This window comes from Chelonia mydas, chromosome 15 (genome assembly GCF_015237465.2).
Source record: "Chelonia mydas isolate rCheMyd1 chromosome 15, rCheMyd1.pri.v2, whole genome shotgun sequence".
In the NCBI taxonomy this organism is placed as follows: domain Eukaryota; kingdom Metazoa; phylum Chordata; order Testudines; family Cheloniidae; genus Chelonia; species Chelonia mydas.
The window spans coordinates 29,215,577-29,236,287 of NC_057856.1; the positions used below are offsets into that span (position 1 = coordinate 29,215,577).

Below are 20,711 nucleotides of genomic sequence, written 5' to 3' on the forward strand. Positions count from 1 at the left end.
CTAGTGCTGATGGGTTATACAGTGTAGCTGAGTTCTCTTGGTGTCTGACTTTTTACCCTTGTCCCTTAGGGGCCAGGTTCTGCCAGCGGGTTCCCTGCTGAACATTGTAGAAGTGGAGCTTATTTATGAAGGTGTGAAGTATGCTCTCAAGGTAAACAGTGTCTTGTGTTTTTCCAAGCTTGTGGGGACTTTGGCTCGCGCAGGCATTACTACACACGGCTAGGCAGATTCTACATGTATCTGTCACCAGTACAGACAAGCACTTCTGGGTGGGTACTTTCAATCAAAAGATAATAAAAGAATCTTCGTTATCCATTTTTTTAAAAAGTCTCATTTTAAATGAGTTTAGCTATTTGTTTTTACAGTGTAGAGAATTTTTCTGCTTCCAGATGGACTGTTGCTGGAGTTAATGCCTCTAATAAAGTGCTGGCTTTTCCCATTCATAAACCTAGATAGGTAGCAGCTTTAGTTAGTTAAATCACTTTCTTATCATGGGAAAGTGGAGGATCAGCTGAAATTACAGATGATTGAGCTGTAGAACCGGACTAGCAATTCAAACACTAACCTCAAATCCTGTGATCTAAATCAATGTTTCTCAGCGACTGGTCTGTGGATTCTCAGCGACCAGTCCCTGAGATCTCCCTGACACAGTTTAGGAAGGCAGCAAGCTGGTCCCTGATAGCAAAAAGGTTGAGAAACACTGGTCTAAGTGACCGGGGGGGGCGGGGTGGGCATGGAGAAGCAAGTCCGTATTCCATGCTAAATCCTGCTCCCACCCACTACACAATGACAGCTCTGCTTCTGGTGTCATCTCAAAGGGCTGATACACCGCAGCCTGGCAAGGCAAGCCTACGTCTTGATCTCCGTGAAGATTTTAATGTTCACATTTAAAGCCTCTCTCTTTGGTATTTTTCAACAGGTTGCCCGTCAGTCTCTGACAACTTATGTCATTATAATGAATAACACTCACATTGAGATAGACGTGCACAGGTTGAATGATGGCGGCGTGCTGCTTTCCTATAATGGTAACAGTTACACGACGTACATGAAAGAAGAAGTTAACTGGTAAGTTAGAGAGCTGACTCGTTATCCCACTGCTGCAGATTTCTTCCCAATCTCGCGACTAGACACAGCAGCAATTGCAGCTGCTTCTGCAGCAGGCAGCAAATAGGTTGAGCAGTAACAGAATTTCCCCTCTTCTGAATGCGTCCGATGAAGTGAGCTGTAGCCCACGAAAGCTTATGCTCAAATAAATTTGTTAGTCTCTAAGATGCCACAAGTCCTCCTGTTCTTTTTCCCCTCTCCTTAAGCTACCGAATCACCATTGGTAACAAAACATGTGACTTTGAAAAGGAGAAAGATCCGACTGTGCTGAGATCGCCCTCTGCTGGGAAACTGCTGAAGTACACGGTGGAAGATGGAGGCCACGTCTTCGTAGGGCACAGTTTTGCAGAGATAGAGGTAACTGTAGGTTAGTGCAGATAGTGTCACTGAGTGGCAAATGGCTTCCAATCTGTATGCTTGATAAAGAAATGCAGATTGTGTACATGCATCCCTACAATAAAAAAAGAAGAAGCCATGTCACTATTGTGACACTTGGAAGAAAATGACTGCCCTAGGCTCTTGGTGTTGCGTGGATGATATTCATTTATTACACTCTGACTATTCCACCAACCCTCCTACAGGTGATGAAAATTATTTTGGCCCTGGTGGTGAAGGAATCTGGCCATATACATTATATAAAACGGCCAGGAGCATTGCTGGAGGCAGGCTGTGTCATAGCTAGACTCGACTTAGATGATCCTACCAAAGTGCACCCAGTGAGTATTGTTGCTGGGACAGAACCAGGTTATTTTCTATTTACGTACATGACTAATCAGGTCATCCGTGACTTGTAACTGTCTGTCTCTTATGTCTCAGTATCTTAATATGTATGTTCACTTGAGGTTTTAACACACCAGATACTTAGCAATGATGTAGAATTTTGGTATTTGAAAGTGTGGCCTTTATATAAATATTCTGTTGGCCCTAGCTAGTCTGTATCTTAATCATATATGCCTTGTGGGATTTGGACAGAAAACTGAATTTTGATTATTAAGACTTGATTGAAAATGACCAGAATAAGAAATTCTGACATACGTTTTTCTAATGCCTCTTATTTGGAAACTGACCACTTGATTCATTCTGATGACACCCTCCTTTGCATTTTAATTAAAATAATGACAGTACTGAGCAGTTTCCTTGCCTGCTGAGGTTGTGCTCATGTATTTTTCTAGATGGTTGTTTAATTTGAATGAGATCTGCCTCACTTTTCTCTTTTCCACTCTCATTTTATATTCCAAATGCTTTCTTTCTCTTGTATTCGACCTCAGGCCCAGTTGTATACAGGTAGCCTCCCCACCCAGCAGATGTTGCCAGTCGGTGGCCTGAAGCTGCACCAGGTCTTTCACAGTGTCCTGTCAAATCTGATCAATGTCATGAATGGGTACTGCTTGCCAGAGCCATATTTCAGTGCAAAAGTAAGTGCCTTTCTCTGATGGCATCTGCTTCCAATACCCAGAGGGTATTTTAACTGATATGTTTATGCCAATGAACTTTTCTTCAATTTCTCTTTCATACATGGATGAAGACCTGGATCTACTCTCAAATCTAGTTTAACTTGTATTCTTCTTGGAATGGTCCCCCACGATCAGTGTAATAACAAAGAGCACGTACAGTATTTCTCTAGGTGGCAACCTTGGCGGAAATGGATAACAGCTTGCTGAGCTCCTTAATGTTAAGCACTGGCTAGCACATCTTTTGTGCCCTCCATTCATCCAGTGATCTCAAAGTCCTTCACAAGGCTGAAGTTAAGGCTTACGACCAACCACCTGGTGTGTAGTCAGGTAGGAAGGTGTCATCCCCATTTTATAGACAAGGACTCTAAGGGCGTGATTTATGAGAAATGCTGAACTGTTGCCACTTGTACTGAGGTCAGTGAGAGCTGCAGGTGCTCAGCACCTCTGACAATCAGTGACTCTGACTGGGGTTCTATACCTGGTTCGATGCTACTCCCAGCCCAGTGCCACAGTTGAGAAACCATCCTTAATTCCATTGTGCTAGCCCGCCTGACCTGTTGGTTACAGGGCTGCAAGCATAGTTTTCATTGGGATGTCGAGATCCGTTCACTTGCCTTTCCTGACACATCAGCCTCTGATGTTTTTCTGTGACATCTTCGCAGCAATAATCTTTATTTTGCTTAGATGAAAGAATGGGTATGTGAGCTGATGAAGACCCTACGGGACCCCTCCCTGCCTCTTCTGGAGCTGCAGGAGATCATGACCAACGTGTCTGGCAGAATCCCAGCGTCAGTGGAGAAATCCATTCGAAAAGTGATGGCACAATACGCTAGTAACATCACCTCGGTGCTATGTCAGTTTCCCAGTCAGCAGGTAAGCCGTACAAGAGGGATGGTCTTGTATTCCATCCTCTTTAATATCTTGGTGACTATCCGTCTTTTTTTTCTTTTCATGCTAAATTGGTCAGAATTTTTCACCTGAAAAGTTTTTCTGCTAAACGATGGGGTTTCATCAAAAATATTAATGGGGAAAATGTCCTATTCAATACATTTTTTTTTTAAATTGTGTGGGGAAAAATGGTTTTTTGATCAGCAAACGTTTGTAACAGATATAGTTTAATCTGAAATCTTTTACACAAGCTCTCAGCCCTGAAGCAATTTTTTTCCCTCTAAAATTGAGCTAACCTCTTTAAGCTATCCTTTTCCTATTTGAAATCTGAAAAAGTTAAGTGTCTTCTCAGCTGTTACTCTGAATGTTCCATGTAAGTGCGGCTGGAATAGGTCAGTGTACTTCACCTCTGTGTGTTTTCTGTAAATAGGTTTCTGTCAAGCCAGGCACCGTTTCCCTGCTGTAAGGCTTTCCAGTGAGCGTGTACTGATGAATGTCTGTCTTTCATTGTTCATGGGACACTGTGGGTGAGGTAATATCTTTTTATTGGACCAGTGTCTGATGATGAGAGAAACAAGCTGTGTGGCTCGAAAGCTTGTCTCTCTCACCAACAAAAGTTGGTCCAATAAAAGATTTTACCTCACCCATCTTGTCTTGCTAATATCCTGGGGCTGACACAGCTACAGCTACATTTCATTGTTCATAACAGTGCATATGATGTTAATTAAAAAAAAAGCGGGGGGGTGGGATTGTGGTGGGTTTCTGAATTATTCCTGCTGGGACACAGGCACACTTGGAATGTCTTGTGGCAGGCAGGTTAGCTGGCTGGCTGTACTGTGCTTACCAAACAGAGATGTTTTTTCTTCCCCTTATAATACTTGTTGCCCTTCCTCTTCGCAGGGTTGGAATTAATGTTTCCAATTTATGGAGACATCTCTACAGCCTTGTAGTGTCCAAGAATGGCAACCATAAAGACACAGGATCAGTCGTGCAAATCCTTACTCTGACTAGTCTAACTGAAACTAATTGAACTGCTCACATGAGTTGGGACAACTTGCATGAGTGAGGCATTGCAGAACCTGCCCCTGATCTTTGGGAAAATGGAAATTACTTACTGCTGCTCACAGGCTGAGGATTTCAAAGGAGTGAAACAGTTAGACATGTGGATTCTTTGAAAATCCAACTAGAGTTCCTGCTAATTAATATAGTCTCTTAAAAGGGGGAATATGTGTAGAGCAAGAGAAAAGGGGGAGCTTCATGTTGGTTTCTTAGCCATTTCTGAGTACTTGTAAGTCACATCCCCTTGGTTTTCCAGACTTTAGTGCCCAAGCTATTTTTTAGCTCCTTCATGCCCGTGTTTCTTCTGCTCTGTGCAGATCGCTAGCATACTGGACAGCCATGCGGCCAGTTTGCAGAGGAAGGCAGACCGGGAAGTCTTCTTCATGAACACGCAGAGTATTATGCAGCTAGTCCAGAGGTGAATGCCTTCCTGTGCTGTGGCACGCTCTACAGTGTGGGAGGTTTCCAGATGTGCTGTGAAATGCTCCATAGAAACTAGTGCCAGCCCTGACTCCGAGGGAGGTGGAGAAGGGTCAGAGCAGCAGGGCGAGCGGGACCAGTGCTGGTGTAGGTGACTGCAAGATGAGCCATGTGGGAAGGCTGGCAGTAATGCTGCACCCCTCTTTGTCCTGAGCAAGCAGAGCATTGGGTGAGCACCACTTCCTGGCTCATGCACCGAGTGCTATTGGCTTGAGTCATTTGCCTGCCCCAGGAGAGGAGGATCCACCCTGACTGCTTCCTAGTCCATGTTTGATTCCCAGCAAAAGCAGCGTGGCCAATGCAATGGCGCGTTAGCTCTGGGATGTGGCACACTCGGTCCTCTCCCCTGTTCCCAGGTACCGCAGCGGCATTCGGGGTTACATGAAATCTGTCGTGTTAGACTTGCTGAGAAGATACTTGCAAGTGGAAACCCAGTTCCAACAAGGTCAGAGGAAGCGGTGGCGTGTTTGCCGAGGGCCCAGTGCTGTTCCGCAGGCCTGGGGGAACTAATCTAACCAGTGGATGCTTGTTGTCTCCCCAGCCCACTATGACAAATGTGTGATCAACCTGAGGGAGCAGTACAAATTGGACATGACCCCGGTGCTCGAGTGCATCTTCTCTCATGCCCAGGTGGCAAAGAAGAATCTGCTGGTGATCATGTTAATTGTAAGTAAAAATGGCAACCTCTGTGAGACTAGGGTGGGTGGCAAGTTGGATCAGAAACAGCTGTTGAGATGCCCTGTAGAGTGTTACTTCTGACCTGGAAGGCAAATTCTGAATTCAAGGAAATAGAGAAATAAGGGAGGGAGGGAACAAAGCAGTCTGTAGTCTTGTGTTTTGACGAGTGGCTTGCTGGTAATAGTTTTATGGAAGGGATCCGTTGGATTGTTGTAAGAGTGAAGGCCAAACTGCAGCTGAGAACTCTGGAAAAATTACCAGTGTGGGAAGTTTCCCTGTAATAAGAGAGTTGATATGAGATATTGCAGTCATCTGTGAAAGGGGAAAATAAAGCAAATATAATGGATCGATTCATCATGTACATTGTGTGTGTGTGTGAGGTCTCGAATATTCTTACAGCACTTAATAATACTTAATATTTGTACAGAGCATCTGATGTAGAGCATCTTCAGAGTGTTTTAATATCTTTAATTAAGCCTCCTTATTAGATCTACTTTGCAAATGGGGAGGCAAGTTTCGATTAGAACTCAGATATGCAGCCTATTACATCAGATTTCCACTCTCGGATTTTATTGTAAAATTAAACTTCCGCAGACATTTTGAAGAAGTATTTTGGTCTTACCCGTTTAAAACATAAAGTTCTTTTCAAACTTTACATCATCTGTTCTTAACATCTTTGACTCCAAAATTGTTATTGGTGGCTTCTTCACTAGTGGAGCCTTCATTAAATTATCTTCCCTTTTCTGTGCTGACTTTTAAGAAAAGGGGAGGTTTTCTGGCCTGTGCCGTAAAGGAGATCAGACTAGATGATCACAGTGGTCCCCTCTTCATATAGATTCCAAGGCCAGAACAAAAAAATTGGCTCTGTGTGTGTGTGTATGTTAGAAGAGAAATGCACGTTTTCCTGGTTCGGTGCACAGACGTTTGTAGGCAAAGTAAGGAATGTAGGTAGGTGGAGGTTTCTGTTCAATAAGGGCTAGTCATTAACGCTGGAAGGATATTTAATAGGACCAGCTGTGTGGTCGAGACTCCACCATGACGGAGGAGCTGATGGCCATTCTCAATGAGCTAACACAGCTCAGTAAAACGGAGCACTCCAAAGTGGCTTTGCGAGCCAGACAGGTTAGTATGTTTCATGGTTTACACGATGTTGTTAAATCGTGGTGATTTTTTTCCCCCCAACCTCCCCTTCCGCCTCCAAATCACTGACATTCATTTAGATTCTTTTTATTTGTAGGTTTTGATTGCCTCTCACCTCCCTTCCTATGAACTGAGACACAATCAGGTGGAGTCCATATTCCTGTCTGCTATTGACATGTACGGCCACCAGTTCTGCCCTGAAAACCTAAAGGTTGTGACTACTTCTTACAATTAATTATAAAGCATGGGATTTTACCTTCTAGTTAGTTCTTAGTGAAGCAGTTTGATTTGTAAGCCATTTATTTCCAAAGGCCTTAAAGGCATTAATGTCTTGGAGCTTAAGCTATTGATGCTAGTATATATCAGACCATGTGAAATGCTGCTTTCTGATCTCTTCCAGATGAAGGCCTGTAGCACAGGTTCACCCTCTTTCTGCCTTTCTCCTCAGAAGGGGTAGGAAGTGAATGGAGGATTCTTTTCCCCTAGTAGGGAAACCTGGGCCATATGCTTGGAATTTGAGAACTGTGGTGACGGGCACTCTAGATTACGCCTTAGATCATTTGAAACCCTCAGTGTGAACTGCAGGCTAACGAATCTAGCAAAAGCTACTGAGGGAGATTCAGGATTGGAGCAACTGCAGTTGTGTAACTTCCATCTCTTCTTCGTCTTTCATGCCGGCACTGGGTTGTTCAAACCGTGCCTCGCGCTGAATTCTGTTTTCTTCATGACAGAAACTGATCCTCTCGGAAACCACCATCTTTGATGTGCTCCCCACCTTCTTCTACCACTCCAACCAGCTGGTGTGCATGGCAGCTCTGGAGGTAAAGGGTGAATTAAGACTTTGGCTGCCATTTATTGAGAAGTAATGCAGCTCTTAGAGCCGGAGCTGCTTTTAGTGCCAGTGAGAGAGGCTGTGTTGCACATCGTGGTTGATTCAGTGGTTGGCCAGTGGGAAAGCACTCTGATTTCAAATTAAATTCTTCTCCTGCCTCTTTGGTCAGGTGTACGTGAGGAGAGGATATATCGCCTATGAACTAAACAGCCTGCAGCATCGTCAGCTCTCAGATGGCACGTGTGTGGTAGAGTTTCAGTTTATGTTGCCATCATCGCATCCAAATAGGTAGGAACGACCTGCACTTAGTCTGTTTCCCGGTTCTGTGTGGTTATTGATGAACTCGACTTCCATGCACAGGCGCCGACTTTTGAAAGTGCTGGGGGGTTCCTGACCCCCAAGCTCCGCCCCAGGCCCTGCCCCCACTCCACCCCTTTCCCCAAGGCCCCACGCATGCCCTGCCTCTTTCTGCCCAGTTCCGCCCCCCCTCGAGTGTGCCATGTCCTTGTTCTTCCCCCTGAGAGCGTCCTGCACCCTGCGAAACAGCTGATTGGGTTGGGGGAGGTGCTGATTGGCGGGGCCTGCCGGTGGGCAGGACGCATCGGGTGGGTCGAGGGGGAGCTCGGTTTTTTTTTCCCCATGGGTGCTCCAGCCCTGGAGAACCCACGGAGTTGGTGCCTATGCTTGCATGGTTTGATAGCTTTAACGATGGATACATGAGGGGGTTGGAGCATCCTCCCCTTACCACCTGCTTTTGTAAAGCTGTTTAATTAATTTCTCATTAACTCAGTGATGGAGACCCTCAATGGAAAATTACTAAGCCTTCCTAGTTTCAGAGTAGCAGCCGTGTTAGTCTGTATCTGCAAAAAGAAAAGGAGGACTTGTGGCACCTTAGAGGCTAACACATTTATTTGAGCATAAGCTATCTGAGGAAGTGAGCTGTAGCTCACGAAAGCTTATGCTCAAATAAATGTGTTCGTCTCTGAGGTGCGACAAGTCCTCCTTTTCTTTAAACCTGCCTAGTTGTGCTCTTAGTGAATAAATCCCCTTTTCCATCTGGTGCACGGTGTTGGTTTGCTGTGTGAATTGAAGAGCAGGTGTTTCATGCAGTAGCTCACTGAGTTGTTCAATACTCTGATTTCAGAGGCAGCAGCCCCGCTTTGAGCAGGTAGAGTGCAGAATTTTCTCTTCGAAGCATGAGAAGTGATTTTCGCCCGCTGGATTAATACTCTACCCCGTGTGCTCATTTCTCTCTCTCTCCCCCGGGACTTACTGGCTGCTGTGGTGATACTTTGCTCTCTGGCCAGCAGGGCAGAATGGGTTATTTCTGAATCAGGCTTCCCTAGTGGTGCTGGGAGATGGGCAGAAGTTTGCACACAGTCTTGTCCCTCAAGCTGAGTGGATGCTGCTCTGGAAGCCGAAATCAGAACAAACCCTAAGCTACTAAGTGACATCCGTGCACGCTGCTTTTAGTATGTGAGGGGAGAGCTGTTAAAGGCAGCCAGGTATGCCTGGCAGGAGAATAAAATAAAGGCTTGAGGCTTTACATCTCCAAAGTGCTCTGTGGGTGTTACTCCTCATCACATGGCTGGAAACTGAGCTGGTGTCTTCCCCATTCTATAGATGGACTCAGAGGTGAAAGGACTCATCGAGGGTCACACAGCAGTTCAGTGATAGAACTATAGAAATGAACAGAACTCAGGAGTCCTGAGTCCCAGTCTTCACTTGGCCCATGACCATGCAAAGTAAAGCTGGTCGGGTTAACGTAAATAGTACCAACAGCAAACTTTGGCTGCTCTCTTCTCAGAGCCCAAACGATGTAGTTCGGTACTGGCATAGTCAAAAAAAGGGCTCACGTCAGGGAAGACCTTTCGGATCTGCCGGTCTGTTTCTAATGTGAATTAATTAACCGTGTTGCTTAGTTTGGAGCCTATGTCCTTGTGTAAACCTAGCTTGGTTCTAGAGAAATCACAGCCCTGTGATTATTTGCTCTCTCTTTTTTTTTTGGCACAAGTAGAGCTCTGTTAATACAAATGAATAATTTATTATTAACCTCTGGTATGTTGGACTAACTGTGAGATGGGGGAAGATCCTGCTGAAAGAAGGAAACATTCTTCTTCGAGTGCTGTCCCTGGAGGTGCTCCACTGTAGGTGTAAGTGCGTCCTGGCGCCGTTGATCGGAGATTTTCGGTAGCAGTACCTGGTCAGGACGCGCGCACACAGTTGGTATCTCCCATCTCGTTGGAATCTTCCTGAGCATGTGCATCCCGCACTCTCCTCATTTCCTTCTCAACCATCCTTGGCTGAAGACGGGACTTGGGGCAGTGCTACTTTTCTTCCCTGGTCTCTGTAGGAAACAGTAACAACTATTTCTATGTCCTTTATTAGTTACATCCCAGTTGTTTCCCTTCCTTTAGTGTAGTTACATAGTTAGTTACTTAGTTTCAAAACAAACAAACAAAATTTTTTTTTCTCTTCAGGCTTGTCTCCCTCTGAGATACTCTCCCCTGCCATTTCTAATTCATAATGCCAGGGGCTTCAGGATTCAAAAAGTGTGTTTCCTGTCACGACTCCGTGCCACAGTCGGATGAGCACTAACATTGTGTGAAGTGCCTCAGGGAGACCCATATCCCTGCAAAGTGTCTCCACTGTACGAGCCTCAAGTCAAGAGCTCGGCGCGACAGGGCCCTGCGGCTTAAAATGCTTCCAATGGAAAAATCCCTGCAGCCATTTTTGGAGATGGGGAAAGTTAAACCCGCTCTCACACACTCCCTGGCCAGATCCGAACCAGTTGGGAGCATTGCTTCACCCTCTCTGGAGCAGAGGCAAGAAGCACAACAGTCTCAAAGGAGAGACTTTAACAAGGGTAAAGGGTGTCCCGCGAGATCCTTACCCTCTGTGCTGACAGCACCAAAGGCAGGCGCCTCAGCCGTGGCTCGCGCAGAGGCAGGGACCCAACCTCCTGCGCCGGTCCCCTTGGCACCGAAAATAGACACGGTGCCAACAGCGCACTCTACCCCTGGTGCAGAGAAGAACGTCGGCACCGAGCCTGCCTCCCACCCCGGCACCAGCAGCGGACCCCCTGCAAGGCACCTCCAAGCGCTCTGCGGCACCGCTGACACTTTCACTTGATAACACGCTAGAGCACAGAGCCTGCTCAGCGCAGCCCAGGGAGCAGGAGCAACGGTTTCTCACTCAGTGTGATCTCTCAGTGCCACCTGAGCCTAACTCCCTGCTCCTGGATACACAGGGCTCACTTTTTGAACAGCCGCTCGCCCCTCTTGAACTGACTACCTTTACTGACAGCAAACTTGATATACAGCAGCAGGCAGAGTTCTCCCCACCTGCCTCTCCTCCTCCACCGGAACCTCTTCCACATCAGGTCACGGCTCACAGCCACCAGCCTGAGTTTCCCTACTTCACCCCCCTGTAGGCGGCACCTGGGTTCTCCTACCCTATGCCTTGGCCTCAGTGGTGCCCTTGGCCACATCCTCCTTCCACTCATCCTCAGACCTCTTCCACCAAACCACTACCTCCTTCTGTGCCTCGATTTCCAGCTCTGTCCACTTCTAGAGTACCTGAACCCCCTCCTGAGAATATGAGCTACGCACCATATCCTGACTCACCGACCCCTAACTCTCCATCAGCTCGAGACGGAGCCCTCTTCCCTCCGCCTCCACAGAACATGGACGACTGTAAACAATTTCAAGAACTTTTCAGGAGGGTGGCACTCAGTCAAGACATCCCCTTAGAAGAAGTTCAGGAGACACAACACAGACTCGTCAGAATCCTTCAACCGTCTGCGCCCTCAAAGATCATGATAAACGAAGCACTCCTGGAACCTGCTGACACACTCTGGAAAACTCCAGCTTCTTTATTACCAACTTGCAAAAAGGCCGAAAGTAAATACGATGTTCCTGCTAAGGGCACTGACTTCCTTTTTCTCATCCACCACCGAACTCTCTTGTCATGGATGCAGTTGCACAAATGACAAAACAGCCACAATCTCAGCCCACCCCGCAAGACAAGGACCTTAAATGCCTTGACATCTTGGGTCGCAAGGTTTATTCGTCCTCCACTCTACAATTCAGATTTGCGAACTATTCTGCCCTCCTCGCCAGCTATGACTTCGATAATTACAATAAACTTTTTGAATTTGCCTCCTCCATTCCAGAGGATAGGAGAGCAGACTTCAAATCAATCCTTACTGAGTGCCAATTGATTTCCAGAACGGCCCTACAAGCATCTCTAGACACAGTGGACGCAGCAGCCGGTACTACTGCAACTGCTGTGGTTATGCACAGATCTTCATGGCTCTCTGCATCCGGCATCCCTAAAGATCTGCAGACCAAAGTGGAGGACCTCCCCTTTGATAAAGATAAACTTTTTTCCACAAAAAACAATGAACTCCTTCACACCATGAAAGATTCTAGAGTGACACTGCGCACCCTGGGCATTCACCCATCTCTTCCCAGGAGACGACGATACCAACCCTACCAAAGACTACGTACACAACAATATTATTGGACTCAACCCAAACGATAGGACATAACTAGGAATTGCGCTAGACCCCCTAAGCGCAGACAAAATCAAGCTCAAACAACCACCTCCCACCCATCGGGGAATAAACAACAATTTTGAAACATTGGTCGAGGGTCTGCATGACCACCCCTTGATTCCACTGCCTACTTGCCATTTGGCCCCGCTTCCAGAGTTTCCAACATGCCTGGCAGCGGATTACACAGGACTGCTGGGTCCTCGAAATAGTTCAGTCCAGTTACTCTATCCCATTTATATCCTACCTTCCTACCCTTCACCCTTCCCCGTCCCTCTTCAGGGACCCCTCTCACGAACACTTACTTCACGCAGAAGTGGCGCACCTTTTACAACTACGCGCGGTGGAACCTGTGCCGACACAACATGGAGGGAAAGGGTTCTACTCCCACTACTTTCTGACCCGGAAAAAGACTGGGGGATGGAGGCCTGTACTAGACCTACGCCGACTGAACAAATTCGTGAGGATACAAGAATTCAAGATGGTCACACTGGGCACAATAATTCCTGCACTGGATCAAGGGGACCAGTTCACAGCCCTCAACCTACAGGACATTTATTTTCATATATCAATTCATCCAGCTCACAGATGCTTCCTACGATTCACAATCGGTCATGACCATTTTCAATACAGAGTTCTTCCTTTCGGACTCTCCACGGCGCCCAGGGTCTTTTCTAAGACTCTAGCCGTGGTCATGGCTCACTTCCACAGACAGGGGATCATGCTTTTCCCCTACCTGGACAATTGCCTCATCAAGGGCAACTCCTATGGCGAGACACTTCAAGCTACCCATTTCGCCATCTCACTCTTTCACAGCCTAGGCCTCCAAATAAATGTCCAAAAATCCACCCTGACTCCTACACAACAGATCGAGTTCATTGGAACTCATCTGGACTCAATCTGAAGCATAGTCTCATTCCCATATCACAGATTCCTTGCTATCACACAGCTCATACACACGCTCTCTATTCGTCCCAGGACACAGGCAAGAATCTGCCTACAGCTCCTTGGTCACATGGCAGCCACCACCTTCGTGGTCAAGTATGCCAGGCTACACATGAGATGTCTTCAGGGCTGGCTCAACTCCAACTTCAAACCCAACAGACACACCGTAGGGATGCTGCAAACTCCTCCTCCCAGTGTTCTAGCTTCCCTATATTGGTGGACAAGACCAGGAAACCTCTGCACAGGGGTTCCCTTCCAGCAACCACCCCCAACGCTCATGTTCACCACGGACGCTTCCCTAATCAGCTGGGGAGCGCATCTAGGGGGACACAGGGCACAAGGTCGATGGTCCGCGTCAGAGACATGCCTACACATAAATCTCTTAGAGCTCAGAGCGGTGAGGCGAGCATGCCTTCACTTTCTTCCCCTCATAAAGAACAAATCTATTCGGGTCTTAACAGACAACATAGCATGTATGTTCTACATCAACAGACAAGGGGTAGCCCGATCACATTCCCTATGGATGGAAGCCATCCAACTGTGGAATTGGTGCATACAACATCACATACAAATCATTGCTTCCTACCTACCTGGCTGCCACAACACTACTGCCAATGCACTCAGCAGGCACTTCTCGACAGAACGCGAATGGGAACTGCACCCCGCAATACTTCAACAGCTCTTCTCCCTCTGGGGCACCCTGTCAATAGACCTCTTTGCCACAACCCAGAATCGAAAATGTCGCCTGTTTTGCTCCAGAACGGGACTTGGGATTGCAACCCTAGGAGACGTGTTCCTCATCCCGTGGAACACCTCTCTCCTCTACGCCTTCCATAGATTCATAGATATTTAGGTCAGAAGGGACCATTATGATCATCTAGTCTGACTTCCTGCACAACGCAGGCCACAGAATTTCACCCACCACTCCTACAAAAAAAACCTCACACCTATATCTGTGCTATTGAAGTCCTCAAATCGTAGTTTAAAGACTTCAAGGAGCAGAGAATCCTCCAGCAAGTGACCCGTGCCCCATGCTACAGAGGAAGGCGAAAAACCTCCAGGGCCTCTTCCAATCTGCCCTGGAGGAAAATTCCTTCCCGACCCCAAATATGGCGATCAGCTAAACCCTGAGCATATGGGCAAGATTCATCAGCCAGATACTACAGAAAATTCTTTCCTGGGTAACTCGGATCTCACCCCATCTAATAGCCCATCACAGACCATTGGGCCTATTTACCATGAATATTTAATTACCAAAACCATGTTATCCCATCTACACAGGGTTCTTCGGAATATCATAGACGACAAGGCCCGGGTCATGCTTATTGCCCCAGCTTGGCCGAGACAGACATGGTATCGTTACCTGCTCTGCCTGTCCTCCTGTCATCCACGGGCTCTCGCCAGCAGGCCAGATCTCCTTTCCCAGGACAACGGACAGGTCCTTCACCCCCAGCTCCAAAAGCTCCACCTGACAGCCTGGTTCCTTCATGGTTCCAAAGCCATGAACTAGCCTGTTCTGAGCAAGTCTGATACGTCCTCCTACATAGTACTTACCTGCAGAAGTGGAAGCATTTCGCCCTCTGGTGCTCATGTAATCACTTAACACCCAATACGGTGACCCTCCATAACGTCCTGGACTACCTTCTGCAATTAAAACAGGATGGACTCTCGCTCAACTCCATCAAAGTACACCTGGCGGCGCTTACTACCTTCCATGACTTGTTAGAAGGTTACTCACTCTTTACCCACCCCACCATAAAATGATTTCTCATGGGCCTTCAAAATCTCTGCCCTGAAATTTACCCAACAGCAGCTACATGGAATCTTAACCTCGTTCTTCACGGTCTCATGAAACCTCCATTTGAGCCCTTGGCTACCTCATCTCTTCTTCATATGTCCATGAAGGTAGCTTTCTTAGTTGCAATAACATCAGCAAGGAGAGTAAGAGAAATGAGCGCCCTGATGGCCTATCCTCCCTACACAGTCTTCTCCAAAGATAAAGTCACTCTGAGACCACATCCTAAATTTCTCCCTAAGGTGGTATCCACCTTAACCAACCAATATACTTACCTACTTTCTATCCCCATGACTCTTTGTCTCCATTACCGAAAGATCGAAAGATAACGGCTATCTCTAAACAACGTCTGGCCAAGTGGATCTCTGACTGCATCAGATCCTGTTACCACACTCAAAATATTCAACTGCCCAAAGGCATTAGAACTCAATCCTCTCGAGCTATGTTGACATCTGTTGCCTTCTTACATAACGTACCCATCCCTGACATCTGTAAAGCGGCTATATGGTCATCTGAACACATGTTTGCCAAACACTATGCTATCATGCAAGATACCACGGCAGACACCATAGTAGGCCATACAGTACTCTCTACAGTACTCACTGCCGCATCTCCAAAGTCCCGCCGACCATAGTGGGAACTGCTACACATTCACCTAGAGTGGAGCACCCACAGGGACAGCACTCGAAGAAGAAGAGAAAGTAACTCACTTTGTGGTAACTGAAGTTCTTCGAGATGCGTGTGTCTGTGGGTGCTCCACTCCCCGCCCTCCTCCCCTCTACTTTGAAGTACTAGTATGATTTCTCCATGGTAGAGAAAGGAACTGAGGAGGGTGCGGGATGGGAGATACCAACTGAGCGTGTGCGTCCTGACCAGGCTCTGCTACCGAAAATCTCCGATCAACGGTGCCGGGACGCACCAACACCTAGAGTGGAGCACCCCCAGGGACACACATCTCGAAAAACTTCAGTTACTGTAAGGTGAGTAGCTTTCTCATCTCATTGCAAAACTGCCCCAGGCAGAGGCAGGAATACTAGACTCCCTCTGTGCAGAACTCAGTCACTGGTGCTCTGCAGGGGAGACTGATCCAATCTTACGCTCCCTGACTGGCATGGAAGAATTATTGATGATGGGGGGTGCAGTGCCCAAACCCTGCCAGGAGAGGGGACTTGCCTTGCTCGGCAGCATTATTGGGTTCTCGGTGAGATTCCACCCCAGATTTAACCTCCCTCTGATGCAAAATAGTATCAGTGACCCAAGGCTTTGAGGCTATGGGGTATATTAAGATTATAGCAGATTCCTTTATGGAATACTGCCCAGTGCTGCCACTGGCACTGTGTGATGGAGACACCAGTAACACTGCCTACAGGGTAGCCGTGGGATTGTCAGGCTGAGGCTGACACTGGCGTGTTTTAAACGTGACTTGCTGGGGGGCCTGGAAACGAAGGGAAATCCTTATAGTCCTCGTGAGCCAGTGTTGCGAGTCGAAGCACTAGCAATTCCTGGGAATCCGCTAACCAGGAAACATAAGAGATCTGAACAGGCGGTCTGTTTTTAACTCCAAGAAACAAATGGCTAGCACGGTGTGGGGAGAGCATGCTGCAGATAGCCAGTGAGCCCAAGCAGAGTTAAAATCCCCACCTGTTCCTTGCATGGCTGGTTGTCTCCAGTGGAGGAACTGGGATCACTGAGCTGTCAGTGAAAAGGAAGAGGATGCTTTGGGGCCCTCCAGGGGGACTACCCAGGAGGAAGGTTTGTAGGGCTGAGTTGAGGCTGCCAGTATTTCTGTTTGGTGCCTTGCATCCAGCTCCCGAGCCACATGACTTGTGCAGAAAGGCTATTTTCCTCTGTGTGTGTGTCTGTCTGTCTGCGTGTGTTTGCTATTGTTATTGGCATGTGGATCTCCATGACAGGCCCCTTTTCAGACATACGTAAGCTGGGTAGATCGTTCTTTCGATTTTTAAAAGAAATGTAATAGAGAAGAGAGCTCAAGGCACCACATGGCAATTAAAATCACAACCAGTGAAAACATCACCCAGCAGTTTAATAAAATGGAAAAACATATCGGCAAACCCCATCTCACTGCCCCTAAAACCACCTACCCTCAGGTTTCCCCAGAAACCCCGGGGCCTGTCAAACAGAGTGCTTTTGCAGTGAGCTTGATGTGATTGTTGAAGGGTTTTTAAACAAATTGCAAATTTTAAACAAATTCACTGAATAGTTGTCACTAGGTCTGATCTGGGTAAAGAAAAGGAAACCTTAACAAGACACTGGTGGCTAAGGAGGCAGTGTGGATGGGATTCTTTAGACACCTCAACTCCAGGGAGGGAAGAGGAGGGGGAGGGAGATTTATTCAGGTAATTCTCTTTTTTTAAATAAGCATGAATTCTAGATAAGCTGTTTCCTTGCATCACATGCGTATTACCTGTATCCATGTCCTATCTAACTGCTCTCTTGTTCTTTGTACAGAATGTCTATCCCGATCAGCGTATCGAACCCTGACCTAGCCAGGCATAGCACCGAGCTGTTCATGGACAGCGGCTTTTCTCCTCTGTGTCAGAGAATGGGAGCCATGGTTGCTTTCGACAGATTTGAAGATTTCACAAGGTATGGAGGGAAGGCTGCGGGGGAGGGGGGGGAATAAATAGAAGACATAGTGTTAGCCAAACACCACCTCCATTATGCTAACCCAGTACTACCACTGTTATACCAAAGCAAAACGTGTGAGTGTTTACTTTTGTGCTGCACGGTCTTCAGTCTGACCATTAAGAAATGCTCTGAGTTCAAAGGATCTTGCTAAAGCTCAGTATCAGGCAGCTGCAGAAGATGTTTCCAGCATGACACTCAAAGCGGGAGGAGATGATGATTCACTTAGGCAAACTGTTGCTTTTTTAATTCATGGAAACACTTGTTAAATAGATTGTAACTTGTAACTCTTCTGGAGTGCTTGCCTGTCCGTGTGTAGGTCCTTACGGCCCTTACCACCATAGTATCTGAGTGCCTCACAGCCATTTAATGGGTTAATCCTTACCACACCCTTGTGAACTTTGGAGGAGGCTAGGTTAACAAGTGACTTTCCCAAGGTCACAGAGGGAGTCTGTGGAATTGAACCGAAGTCTCCTTGAGTCACAGGCAAGTTTTTCCTTTGCTGCTGATGGTACCCAACTCCTTGTTGAATGCTTGTCCTCAGGGAACACTCCCAATTCCCTGCTGAATGCTTGTCTTCAGGGAACACTCTCCGTAGTTCAAGGCTGTTGGTTTTTGTATCAGGTGGGTTGTGTGCAAGGACTTGTCTAGCTTGATAAATCACTGACTTATCCACCACAACCTGTTTGGATTCTGCCAGGAATTTTGATGAAGTGATCTCCTGCTTTGCCGATCCACCCTCAGAGAGTCCCCTGTTCAGCGAGGCGCGATCCACGCTCTACGAAGAAGAGGACAATAAGGTGAGGCGGATATCTGGTTGCGTCCTTCTGGAGATGCAGCGTGAATGCTTCTGGGATTGACCTCACTGTCTTGTTTTCAGAACGTCCAAGAGGAGCCCATCCACATCCTGAACACAGCCATCCGATGGGCCAGCCACCTTGAGGATGAGGAGCTGGTGCCAGTCTTCAGAACCTTTGCTCAGTCGAAGGTCTTGTGCCTCATACACTATTCTGCTTATAAACTTGGGGTGCAGCTCCTGTACAGTATGCTCACCCGACGTACTACAGCTGTCACTTCAGTCCTCCTGGCAGGCAATGTATAATGCTCTCATTTGCTGAGTTAGTGGTAATGTCTGTCAGAGTTGTCTTGTTTTCCTGGGGGTGATGATTTAAAATCCCCTTGGGCACATGAAGGCTTTGCCAGTGACATGATGCTTGGCTCCTGTTTTTTCATACAGAAAAACATCCTTGTTGACTGTGGCCTCCGGAGAATCACATTTTTAATTGTGCAGAAGGTGAGCAGGGAGAGGGCTTTGAGTTGCAGTATCATTTTGGTCACACTTTTAAAGGTACACTCCATGTAGTTTTTAAAGGCTAATAAATGATGGCTAGAGGTTTACAAGCCTGTTACAGACATTAGTAGTATGTGTTAGAGGGATAAAAGAAGGACATCGGTAGAAGGTGTTATGGATGGTTATAAGCAACCTGTTAGCCTCTGTAACAATAGATTGACATATCTATTGTGTTGCTCTTTATATGAGGGTACTCTTAATATAAAATGTGAATGTTATTTTGTCAACTCAGTTTTTTGATGGGGTGGGATGGGTTCAAAACAAAGATGTTACAAGTTGCTCTTCCTCTTTCGGGGGAGACTTCACTGTGTTGTGTTTAAATGCCATTTTTGTTAGTACAGGTGAGAATTGCTTGAGTCTCCTGTCTGTATTTAATGCCATTGCTGAGTTAATTTTGTTGTTGTGTCTGTTTTTTTCCTTTTGTAGAGCGAATTTCCAAAGTTTTTTACATTTAGAGCAAGAGATGAGGTAAGGCTCATTGTCTGATTCTACTGTTTGATGTCTCTTAAGTCAGCTCTAGAAATAATGAAATTATTCCAAAGTCAAACAGAGGTTTGCTCTCTTCTCTGGCGTGCACTCAGTTTGCAGAAGACCGCATTTATCGGCACTTGGAACCAGCCCTGGCCTTCCAGCTGGAGCTGAATCGGATGCGTAACTTTGACCTGACTGCTGTCCCCTGTGCCAACCACAGGATGCACCTCTATCTAGGAGCTGCCAAAGTGGAAGAGGGCAATGAAGTTACTGACTACAGGTTTTTCATACGAGCCATTATAAGACACTCTGATCTCATCACTAAGGTAAAAGGACTTTGCGTTCCTTTCTGCTGTGATTTGAAATTAATACCATGTTTTTGTTGCTTTGTCCAGACCTGTACAGCTCTCTGGAAGAGTGTTGTTCAGGGCGGGATGGGCCTGTGGTGTATTCCTACCCCTCTCTCTGAATAGGCATGTGCCACTCGTTTTTAGACAGTCTGCTGTGGCTGCCAAGAAGGGGACCAGTTGTGAGGATGGTTCTGAGGTGCAGAAACATGTTGGCTAGATGTGGTAGAAACTACTGGCCAGCCATGACACTTTCCATCCCCCATCTCCATAGTGTCTCGCAGGCGTTGATGAATATATCTTTACAACCGCATGCCATCCTCTGGGGAGCCTGAGGCACAGATTGAAATAAGTTGCCTATGCTGATGCAGGGCATCTGTGGCTGAGTTGGGGATTGAACCCCAATATCCATGGTCCTAGTCTAGTGCCTTAGCCCCAAGTCCATCCTTCTGGCCACAACCAGCTGGGGACAGGTTTGAAATAGCCCCTCACCTCCAGGTCACTTTCTCTCGGAGATCACCTTTTCCTCCACGAAGCTGCTGAAGCATGAATGGATAGTGTTCAGAAACACCCAGTGGGAAAAGCTATGATTTCTTTGCTGTTATTTTACTCTGGCTTTAAGGACTGCGATCTAGAATAGCTAGGGTGTGGGGCATTTCTGCTTTGGGGGGTGCCCAAACTTTGCCAGTCCGAAGATTGGCCTGCCAGGAGCTCAGGATTACATGCCCAGTTGTGTCTGTGAAGGAACGTATTGCAGCTCTGCTCCTTTTTAATATAGGAGGGTGACACACTGAGACTGCAGGTGCCAATGCCATGCTCTGACCCTGTCACGGCCATGGGCTACACTTCCGTATTACAGCTGGAGGCTAAGGCTGTGCTTTTGCTCGCCAGCCTGATTCGGGCAGGGACAAGCTTCTCTCTTACCTGTGGCGGTATTGCCACTTGCTGTCCATTCCCAGCTCACGT

General features: G+C 46.9%; 1 protein-coding gene across 6 annotated transcripts in view; it reads left to right on the forward strand.

The window, feature by feature from the left end:
- The window catches only part of ACACB (acetyl-CoA carboxylase beta), an 85,904-nt gene that overhangs the window by 45,853 nt on the left and 19,340 nt on the right, over positions 1 to 20,711 (forward strand). For all 6 annotated transcript variants that reach the window (XR_006286081.1, XR_006286082.1, XM_043529914.1 and 3 more), the window contains 19 exons: positions 70 to 151; positions 920 to 1,065; positions 1,311 to 1,461; positions 1,686 to 1,820; positions 2,373 to 2,519; positions 3,243 to 3,431; positions 4,823 to 4,923; positions 5,342 to 5,430; positions 5,527 to 5,651; positions 6,672 to 6,785; positions 6,901 to 7,014; positions 7,535 to 7,624; positions 7,805 to 7,923; positions 17,400 to 17,537; positions 18,277 to 18,376; positions 18,457 to 18,564; positions 18,814 to 18,870; positions 19,354 to 19,395; positions 19,509 to 19,724. Coding sequence is in view for 4 of the 6 variants with exons in the window: in XM_043529914.1 (XP_043385849.1) it covers positions 70 to 151; positions 920 to 1,065; positions 1,311 to 1,461; positions 1,686 to 1,820; positions 2,373 to 2,519; positions 3,243 to 3,431; positions 4,823 to 4,923; positions 5,342 to 5,430; positions 5,527 to 5,651; positions 6,672 to 6,785; positions 6,901 to 7,014; positions 7,535 to 7,624; positions 7,805 to 7,923; positions 17,400 to 17,537; positions 18,277 to 18,376; positions 18,457 to 18,564; positions 18,814 to 18,870; positions 19,354 to 19,395; positions 19,509 to 19,724 (2,263 nt within the window). In the remaining 2 variants the exon portion in view is untranslated. The remainder of the gene's footprint in view (positions 1 to 69; positions 152 to 919; positions 1,066 to 1,310; positions 1,462 to 1,685; positions 1,821 to 2,372; positions 2,520 to 3,242; positions 3,432 to 4,822; positions 4,924 to 5,341; positions 5,431 to 5,526; positions 5,652 to 6,671; positions 6,786 to 6,900; positions 7,015 to 7,534; positions 7,625 to 7,804; positions 7,924 to 17,399; positions 17,538 to 18,276; positions 18,377 to 18,456; positions 18,565 to 18,813; positions 18,871 to 19,353; positions 19,396 to 19,508; positions 19,725 to 20,711) is intronic.